The sequence below is a fragment of the Anneissia japonica genome, unplaced genomic scaffold (genome assembly GCF_011630105.1).
Source record: "Anneissia japonica isolate Jap-2015-1 unplaced genomic scaffold, ASM1163010v1 scaffold287936_len456577_cov159, whole genome shotgun sequence".
NCBI classification, from domain to species: Eukaryota; Metazoa; Echinodermata; class Crinoidea; order Comatulida; family Comatulidae; genus Anneissia; species Anneissia japonica.
The window spans coordinates 201706-212599 of NW_022718077.1; the positions used below are offsets into that span (position 1 = coordinate 201706).

At 35.7% G+C, this 10894-nt stretch overlaps 1 protein-coding gene across 2 annotated transcripts in view; it reads right to left on the reverse strand.

Annotated features, from left to right (window-relative positions):
* Positions 1–3698: 3698 nt before the first annotated feature.
* The window catches only part of LOC117110434 (DCN1-like protein 4), a 15940-nt gene continuing 8744 nt past the window's right edge, over positions 3699–10894 (reverse strand). For both annotated transcript variants that reach the window (XM_033253138.1, XM_033253140.1), the window contains exons 4-8: positions 8153–8407; positions 7450–7558; positions 6816–6920; positions 6512–6614; positions 3699–5908 (exon numbers count right to left, since the gene is read on the reverse strand). In XM_033253138.1, the coding sequence (XP_033109029.1) occupies positions 5856–5908; positions 6512–6614; positions 6816–6920; positions 7450–7558; positions 8153–8407 (625 nt within the window). In that variant the 3' untranslated portion in view covers positions 3699–5855. The remainder of the gene's footprint in view (positions 5909–6511; positions 6615–6815; positions 6921–7449; positions 7559–8152; positions 8408–10894) is intronic.

Below are 10894 nucleotides of genomic sequence, written 5' to 3' on the forward strand. Positions count from 1 at the left end.
ATTACCGAGAAACTTCCTTTAGTCGTATACAGATAATCAATACTAAACAACAGAACCGAGCTATTGTCAAAAAAGGTACAATTATATTTTGCATATTCACCTGCTTCATTATATACACCTACAACCTTTAGAAAAGAGCACTTAATAAAATACACTACGGTATGTAAAATACACTATGTGAAAAACAGCTGTCATTATTTTGACACGTTTCTGGTAATTTTATTAAGTGCTTTTTTTATTTACCATTTTTTTTATTTACCATGATTTATCATTATATCATTTCTATTACTATGTATTAAAATAGCCGCCATTATTATTTTTATTATTGCTATTATTTTCTTTATTATATTTATTACTTCTAATATTTTGATAATTTTGATGGGTCGACAACTCGTGTATATTTTCTGTCTCTCGTGATAGTCTCACTACATATGATAGGACCGGAACATACGTGCCCCAATCACATGGATGCCTAATTTATATATATATATATATATATATATACTGTCTCTTAATGAATTACCCAAGGACGGAAAATCTGATTTCCCTTCTACTGAGACTCAAACATAAGCCGGTATCCTATAATAATAATAATGGTCGACTTATAGAGCGCATATCACATAGACCTCTATGCGCTTAACATATAAGAATACAAAAATGATACTTAACTAATCCTACTCCTTAAACTAAGCATGGTTTGGCCATCCAATGTATGATATAGTGATTAAAACACCGTCGTAATGTGTGTTGTGATCTAAATGTCATTTTTATTCAATATCCTGGTCGCAGCACCTGTATAGGCTTTGGAATGCAGGTGGAAGAACGCGTAAGGCAATTGTCGAGCTCCTTATTTTATCAGAAAACAGCACAATTTGGATCGTTTTTATAGTATATTCGGGATGTTTATATCAACACTGCTACTAAGGTAACTATTGGAGATATTATCATGTAAATCAGGGATTAGGGACGGGGGTTTTGATTTGTTATAGGCCCCTATGCTCTTTAAGCCAAACAGTACGAGAACATTTTGTTGTGATATGGTATTCATGCGGTATGGTCAGTGAAGAACAAAAGGCTGAGAATGTGTCGAAAGACGGCTTGTGACCAGAGTGTAGTAGAAAAGGAATAAACACAATCCTTGTTTCATTTTATTTGAAGCTGTAGAACTGAAAATCGTTCAATAATGCCTGTTCTAATATAATTGATATTATAAATCAATATGGAGATAAAAAGTCGATTTAGTCTATATGGTTTTATTGTTATAATTATTATAATAAGGCCTATTATTGTACTGTACCGTAAATGCTTGAATAAGCGTTTTAAATACAATGTATGCAGTGTTAAAATAAATAATACATTGAAGACACAAGCATTTCTTTATAAACGTTTGTTTACGATCATAGGACCTACGATAGGTCTGCTGAAATACAGGAATACGTGAAATAGGTAACATGGGCACGGGCATGGAAAGCGCCGGCCAATATTTTTTTATAAGCGCCGCACTGTGAGCCTCCAAACATTTTATAAGCGCAACGGCGCTTATTCGAGCATTTTCGGTTGTTAGTTTTGTGTTTGTTTTGTTCAATTTTATAAAGTCACATGATGATAACCGGTGCAATCACTGCAAGTTAGAGTTTAATAATTGAAAAGAACTCCAAAAGAGCATTAGTCCTCCTCAGTTTACTTCTAGAAGTGAGAGGTAGGCTTATATGGCAAACATCACCTTACTGTGCATGTTTGAAACGGTTAGTAGTACTGTATATTGATACTCCTATAAATAATGGTGGCTCCATAAATTTGCTGATGTACACATGATTGTGGACCTAAAACGCGTTAATTTTCAGGCACTGATCCATGATTTAAAAGAGGGGGATTCAAATATTTCAACCCCCCCCCCCAAAAAAAAAAACAAAAAAAAAAAAACACCCAAAATGAAAGGGGGTCCTCAACCGGGAAAACTTTGATTCCTAGATGGCCGGAATGAACATTCCCGACTTCTGAGGAGTCTTTTGACCTTCTTTAAGTTCTTCAAAATTTTCTCTTGGAAAAAAAAATGTCTGGTAATTTTATCTCATTCTTTAGGCCTATCATAGACCTATATAACAAAAATCAAAGACAGGCAATAGGCTACATTATTATTTATTCCAACAACATTGAGTAGTTAGATATGTAGTCTTTCTTCCATGGATCGATGAACCGATAGGCCTGAAGAACGCACTTTCGTTCATATACGACGGCGAACCCAAAAACAGTGTATAGGCCTACAATTTATTTAATTTAAAACTAGTTGGGCTAAGCCTAGTTTGTCTGATCTTCCAACCTATACCTAGGTAGGTTAGCATGCCTTTAGTAAGCCAGGACCAAGTTGTATTTTGTTACGTTTCTTCACAGAGAGGGGTTCGTCCGAACCCTGGATCCGCCACTGCGTTTATGTTACATCTATTGTAATTTTCGTATTTTATTATCGTCTTCACTATGTTCATACTATTAAATTCGATATGACAAATGCATAGCTGTGTGACGAAAACCGCGTTAAAAGTTTGAATTTTCTTGCTCAGGCACGTTACCGTACGTCGGTTAAGTCGCAGTTTGTAACAATCATCCTATTTAAGCTGTCGTACTTTTTGCACTCTGTTCACATAGGCGTGTGACCAAAAATCCGTTAAAAGTTGAATTTTTCATGCAGGCACGTTAACGCACCTTGTATGTTACGTTGTTTTTTTGTATTAAACGTCGTACTTGTAATAACCTCACATATTCAGTACTCTGTTCACGTACGTGTGTATTAGTCGTATTTTGTAATAGCTGTATACTGGAACAGAGCAGATCGAGGCACCTGCCAACATCAAACCTACTGGTGGCTTCAGAAATCTGCCAACAGGAAGGGGGGGGGGGGGAAGCCGGACCCCCTGAGTAAAACGTTATTGTTTAGGATGGTAGGATATTGTGCTTTTATTCATCGCAATCAAATAACCTTGCATGGTTGCATCTGATGATCACTTGAAGTGGTATTAAAGTACATGCTTGTATGACTGGAAGATTCCACTCTCCCCATTGAAAATTTTCAAAGGAAAAAAAAATCACCTAATCATCCCCCACTTCAACCCCCCTGGGCAGAACACTCAAGATTACAATAAATATACCCACAAGGAAACAAAAATACAACTCTACTCTTGTCCTGTATAATTTGTACATATTTATTATTCAAATAATAACAATACTACAGAAAATAATTATTTTCCCTGTAAAAATTGTCTAATTTGTGTTGCAGTAACACATACTGCAAATGATCAAATGAGCGCTAATAGGGTTTTTATGGCTTTGTTTTGGTCCAAATTGTGCAATCAAAATAACAAAAATAACGTTATTTGGATTGGCAAATTATTATACCACTGGGTATATAAGAATAGTATATGTATTTAACAAGTACAGCACATCATTAAGGGAAGCACTTATATTCTGATCATTCACAGTATTAGCCAACAACTGTAGGCTACCCCAACTAACCCCTCCCCATATTTTGTTGCATATTTTGCCATATTGATCTTAACTCCAACAGAAAATAACAAATCCCCCTTAAAATTCTGACTTCCAGGAAAGTATAACCTTAATGTAAATTTACCAGTAACCACAAAAAGACATTAAAATACAATCATTATATTGTCAGAATTGAAATGAAATTACTTCTCAACATGTGATTCGTGCAACAGATATAACATAGATATGAAAGGCAGCATTTAATTTATGCAAACTTATGCACAAAATATTATATGGAAGATAGCTATGGTAAAATAACTATTTTTTAAAAACAATATTTCTTGCGATGAAAATATCATAAGATCTTCATGAAATACAATTACAGAATATTTAGAAGATAAAAAAATTATTTACATACTTAGCCTGCCTGTGACTTTATTGTGTTCATATATGATTTACACATATATGGGTCCGCAATAAAACACGATAGCATGATAAGACAGAGCTTAATAGTTTTTTTTTAAAGACATCGACACAATTTGTTTTAACTACTGTAGCTGGTGGCAGTGATTTAGCACCTGTTAACCTTTATATGGAAACTGTTTACCAGTAAGGGTGGTATAATACAGGCTTGCTGTCACCTAGGCTTCAGACAGCCTACACATTAGTTAATGGGCAGGCAGTGATCTAACACCTGTTAACCTTATTATGGGAACTATTTATCAGTGAGTGTGGTATACAGGCAGGCAATGATCACAGGAATTTTTAAACTTATAGTGTGATTTTGGAAACTGTTTACCAGTGACGGCAGTATACAGGTTTTTTTGTTACCTAGGCATATGATAACGCTTCAGACAGCATACCGATTACTTACATGGGCCGGTAGTGACCTAGCAACTGTTATCGTACTCGCGCGAATAAGCACCCCCTTCTAATTTGAATAAACGCCCCCCTCAATAATCCAATCAACCCTGGGACTGTGGATGTTGGCATGATTTGAGTTATGGAGCGGAATCACATTCTCCTTTAGTCAATATCAATATATTTAGTACGGTAAAATGATAGTGTATTTATGGAAACTGCTTACCAGTGAGGGCAGTCAGTATACAGGCTTGCTGTCATCCAGGCATATGCTAATGCTTTACACAGCCTACATATTACTTACATGGGCAGGCAGCGATCACAGGAACTGTAAAATTTATAGTGTGTTTATGGAAACTGTTCACCAGTGAGGGCAGTATACAGGCTTGCTATCACCTAGGCATATGCTTATTACCTACATGGGTAGGTAGTGATCACAGCAACTGTTAACCTGATAGTGTGTTTATGGAAACTTTTTACTAGTGAGGGCAGTACAGATATTACATTAACTGTTAACCGGTTATGGGTTATGAATGGTAATTGCAGAAACTGTTAACAATTTAAATGGGTTATGAAGGAAGTTGGATGGACTGTACATTGTGGTGATCATAGGAAATGTTAACTAGTTATTCTATACACTGTTCTGAAGACAACAAAAGATTGATTTTAAAATGGTGATTATTATTACTGTAGGCTAGTCAGACTACAGCATATTTTGACCAATTAAGCAGGATAAAAATTAGCTTAGAAACAAAGATAATTATTGTTCCTTTAAAAAAAGAAATAATTGTGAATTTTGGGATTTAACCCCAACGGCGGACTACTGCCCCATAGTTATATATCATAATGAAGACTTCCGTGTGGTTTATATAGCATTAAGTATGATGGTTCAGAAATCATGATTAGGCATTAATTTGCATACAGTTAGTATATTTTTGACAATGTTTCCTTGTGTCATACATTGTATTCATAGATTCCAATCATACGTATCACAATAGAAACCTTGACAATCAACTAACCAGGGGTAGGCAAGTTTAAAATTCTGAAGGATGGAAATCACCCGAAGCGTAGATTTTTTTCCCCTTCTCATCTTATTAGAGACCACTTAACGTGTAATGCTACTGCCTTAGTGTACTGTACAGTTACATAACGTCCATCATCTTAACTTAAGGTAAAAAAACATTTCTTAAAACAAGATAAACATAAAGATGTGTAATATTATTTGTTTCTTATCATTTTCACATGGTATATATCGCTAGATTTTTTTGTTTTACAGTTACTCTGTAAGAAACGATATGATACAAAACAGTTATACTCTTTCCAGTCGCCACTATACATGTGTACTATAAAGCCTATTGACTGTAAAGCCTGTTGTTTCGTACACATTAACGCAGATATTTTTCCTGCGCACAATAGACGTATTCGGAGAGCATATTTGTTCTCTGAGTTAGCTGTTCTTGTATCTATATTCACAATACTGTTTAGGTAGATGCAAGTCAACACGGTACATGCATTGTTCATGAATACTGCCCTCGTAACCACTCCACAAATTCGTCAAGCATCACAGGCCCTAATGAGAAAAAAAAAAACAAAAAAAAAACGGATCTGATAAGTTACTTAATGTCATTTGTGAGGAATGCTTTAACAGTCTTAACTATGGGGTGGAGCAAATGGCTGCCGTCTGTCTTCCGAACTACAGGAGTTTATAGAGCCTGTTTTTGATGATGGAAATCGTAATATATTAGAAAAGATAGGCTAGGATGATATTTACAAATGCTACCTTAGTCAGGATGGTCGTCAGCAGATGCGATTCTATGTAAACCGAAATGCCACATCGCCCACACAATGTATCATTTTAACAACAATTCGTTCTGACTGCCAACTACAATCAGAAGGCTTTAGGCCTAGACGAGCAATAGCCTAAAGCTTGGTTGCCATACAATCGCTACAAGCTATATATCGACAGCTTTTGGTGACGCTGATTAGTCAGTCGAAACCGGGAGCTTCCCAATTGCTACACATTGAAACGATTGCACTGAAAACACTGTCGTGACAGTGTAGCGATTTTAAGGAAACAGGCTTTAACAGATTTTGGTAATGATGTGATGTAATAAGGTACGATACTCCTCATTGGGTGGAAAGAGTTACGTGAATGATTGATTGACGGACTTACATGCACCATCTTCATCGTAGTTGCTAAGATCAGGCTGTATCGTTCGGCTGAATTCTAGAATATTGCACCATTGATCCTTGTTCACAACTCTGTAATTGGACCGCTGCTCAAACAAAAATAAAAACATTATGCTTAAATATTTGCCAATGTATATTAGAATAAATCAATAATTATTATGTAGACGATATTGTTTATGGTGGAAAGATGATGTTGATAAGGATGGTAATTAAGCCCCTTCTGATCCTTTCCCAACTGTATTATCTTTTGTTTTTATAAAATCTTATTTCCATTAAAATTAACTCACATCTAGAAATTGTTGGAATGAGTTGAAAAGAACCCACTGTCTACCGAGCAGAAGGCGCAACATTGTTTTGGCTGTCTCTAAGTCTAAACACCTGTGATCTTTTATCTGAAATAAAAACACAATAATATAGTAAACAAGGGTCTTTAGTAATCATTAAAAAACATTTATCATGGTGTTCGTTGCTCAAACAAGTTAAATATCAATATCATGTGATTCATCAATGCATTTAAGGCACGGGTAGCACGCTCCCCTATGGTTCTGGTGGTGGAACAAGTCTTCTTGGATAAGGACTATGGTCCAGTGTACACAATTTGGCTAATGTACGCTTTAAAGAACCCAGCACATCTTTTAAGATGAGTAGGGGGTTACCCCGGTGTACTAGTTCATACAGCCCTGTTGTAGACAGACGAGAGTTAGCTCAGACAAAAAGAAACCCTTAGGTTAGAAGCAAGTTATTGTACAAAATAGTCCACACCTTCAGCACTTTAAGATCGTTGGAAGCGCTATGTAACTCCAACTATATTACATTACATAATTATTATGTAATACCTTGAGGAAAATGTACGTATTGGTACCGGTATATAAGCTCAGAAGAGCAATTAACTGGAGTGCCATGCCTTCTTAGTATACTTACTCTGGCAAAGTCAAATGCAAATCTGTAAATTCTTTTAAATGTAGGAGGGTCTGTGAGTAGTGATCGGAGGTAATCAAATTTTCCTTGTAGTTTCCTTACGGAATCAACCCTGAAAATAAACAACATAGAAAATTAATTAATATAATAAAAATATTTTAGACTTAGAAGCGCTTCGCATTATTACCCACGGTCATTGGATCATGCAAATATGGATTCTCCTGGGGAGAATTCTATAATATTGCAGCAATAATCAATTTCAATTTCAACATTATTCAATATCTGAATTGCATCAAATTTACACTTAAAAATTCACAGTCAGCTTATTTTGTGTTTGAGCCTACCAGGTGCCCTCTTGTACTTCTGGGTAAAGTGCCTTGCCTAAGGACTCAAGCTAAATGCACAGCGAGGGATCGAACCTCTGACCTCATGGTTGATAGCAGAACTGCAACTGCTGCGCTAAAACATCATACTGCAGTATTATTTAGGAAGTTTAACGTTTAAGAAGTACCAGAGTGAACTAGGCCTATATGGCCCAATCACTAGTAGTCTGAAGATAAAATAAATAAAAACAAATTCCCCTACCCTTACAAATGCCTCAGGGGAAATGCCCAAATCCTTTAAGCATGGGTTGTGCACTTTACCAGCCCTGACCTTAGCCAAAACATCAACACATCAACATCAACACATTATATATACTACTTACTGTAGGGAAGACATTCCTTTCATCCACTCTTGTAGTGTAAAAAAACCCATTTGGTAGGCCTCAAGTTTCCATGCTATAATCAACATTACAATGTTCTCTGGCTCAACGCCAATATCTTCACAGAATTTCTCCATTCCTTCCGGGCCTACGGAGTCATCTGTGTCCTTGTATTCCTCAAACCATGCCAGGCACCTTTTAGAGGAGAATGCAGCCTGGTAACTGGATTCTGTTAAGTCTGTGTATGTTGCGGACAAACTAAAAAAATGGAGAAAATGAAAAGAAATACACGTATATATAATGAAAAGAAATACAGGTATAGATCAAGACTAAGCAATTAACCAGTCAAGTGCAAAGCATTAGCTGTGTCAGACAATGCCACGGGTGGTGCTGGGGAGGGGGGAGTTAGGGTCACCGTCAGGAAAGAAAAAAATTATATACATATTTGTTGACTGTAATGTCGTTTAAATAAGACTTTGCACCCCTAAAGTGTCATAGTCTCTGGGGCTGGATTACTTCCGATAGATTTTGAGTGACGTCTCACCACACCTACTTACGTTCCCATCAGGGACATTAGAGCCTGTTGGGTCTCAACAAAGAGGTCGAGGTTCAAATGTCCTGTACACTTGATATCTTTGGGTAAGGATACCCAGGGAATATAAATGGGTACCTGGTAAAGATGTTGTGGCTTGAATTGAAAGTATTAGTCTGTGCACATTAAATTCCAGCACAACTACAGTAGGTACAATATATTTTCCAGGGAGTGGGGAAGGTTGTATTTCCTACCGCTTTGCTATGGCATGGATCCAATCAACAAACACCAGGGGGTAATAATAACAAAATCAGCAGTACCATTGGCAAAAATGTGCAGCATAAATCCTACTATCACTACTAAATTGGAATCCCAAACTATAATACAGTAGTATCATTATCAAATTTATTGTACTAGTGCTGGAAAGTCCCTGTTTGTTAATATAGTATTGTACTTTTCCTTTTGCTTCCAAAGTGGAAGCTATGTGTCCATTAGTCAAGACTAATACAGTAAGTAATAATAAGTAATAATAAGTAGTTAACAGTGGATACCAGAATATTTCCCAAAAATCCCTAAACAGTGCAAATATACAAAAGTTACTGCAGACATAAACAACTGAGACCATAATGCATTTCAACCACACAACAGTAAACTAAGTTTATATTTATTATTAAAGTGGGACAGGTTAGGTAAACAAGCAAGTCTTCAGTAATTGTTTGGAAAGATCGATATTGGAAATATTTTTAAGCTTGATTGGGTTTATCATTTCAGGAATTCATAGCATATAAAATTTCCAATTATTTATGACATGCAACACTGAGTATATTGAAGATGAGAATTTTGTTGTATGTCCTGAGATTTTAACAACAGGGGGGTCATAAACAAGGGGCTTTCTAGGGTCTCCAAATCAGGATGCCAGAGTACTGTAAAACCCATGATTGGTAAAAGGGGATTTTATGGTTGAAAGACGTAAAATTATCACTTTAGTGTTTTTTTTTTTTTTCTTACTACAAAACGGCTCCAATGCCTAAGCCCTGTTGAGTGTGCTGTTGGACAATAAAGCAATTAAATATATGCTTATGCTTTTAGTTTCATACAATACTAAGAAGTGCATTAAATACTATAGGAAATAAACTGGTTCAGGAATTGAGGAAGACATGTAACTAAATAATCAAATGTACTATTGTGTTAAACAAGGAATATGTCTATGTATAGCAAAGCTTTTCTACCTGTGGTGTTCACCTTTTAAGAGGTCAATGCAATGTCAGTATGGGTTAGTCAGCATTCTTGACTACTAGGATTTCCGTAAGACTAAGTTATTTAACTAATTCTAACCAGGTAGCTGACCTAAGGTTTAGAAGACATTCTTGTCCTATAACTACCAGAACGTGTACTATTGTATAGCAGGATACACTATAATCATTTTTATTTTTTATTTATTAATTTCTTTTTTGAACTACTAGCATAATATACAAAAATACTGTAACAACAATAATAATGGTATTACTTTAAAAGTAATTTTACTAAAATAACAATTTAACGAGAAATAACCATCAAATGGTAATCACAATCCATAACAATAATAAAAATTATTATAGCAATGCCAATTATTGATGACTAATTTCTTGCATCTCTAATCCTAATGAATGTAGACTTATTATTATAGCGCATAATGCCTGTAATGGCAGTTGAAACAATGATCTGTTTAACATATTAATTTGAATTGACTAATTTACATATTAGTGTGCCATATAATGCCATTTTAGTGCTGACAAAGCAACTGTTAGGCAGTTGGACGGTGGCCAGCATATATACTGTGGAGTAATTGTCCGGAGCATTGGTATCCGATTTTGTAAAGTATCCAGACGAGATATATGTAGGTCAAAGAATAAATGGCATTGATTGAGGTAAACTGTAGTCTTTGTGTTGTATGTTAAATTCATCGCAAATTCGCAGTACGAGTCAATTATAATGCCGTTAGGCCTCTATGCAGTGAGCTTCCAGCAGATGTCCAAAAGAAGTTAAATAAAAGAAACAAATAAGATGAAGAAGAGACAGAGAAGATAGTATTACTATAATGAGTATGGGAAATGGATGCCAAGAAACATGGTTCATTATAAGTGAGATTGGGAGATAAGATTACTCAGCTAGTGGGTATCACCTGTAAAGGTCAGAGTTCATGTTTTTACTGCCATCTTGTATGCTGTCATCTC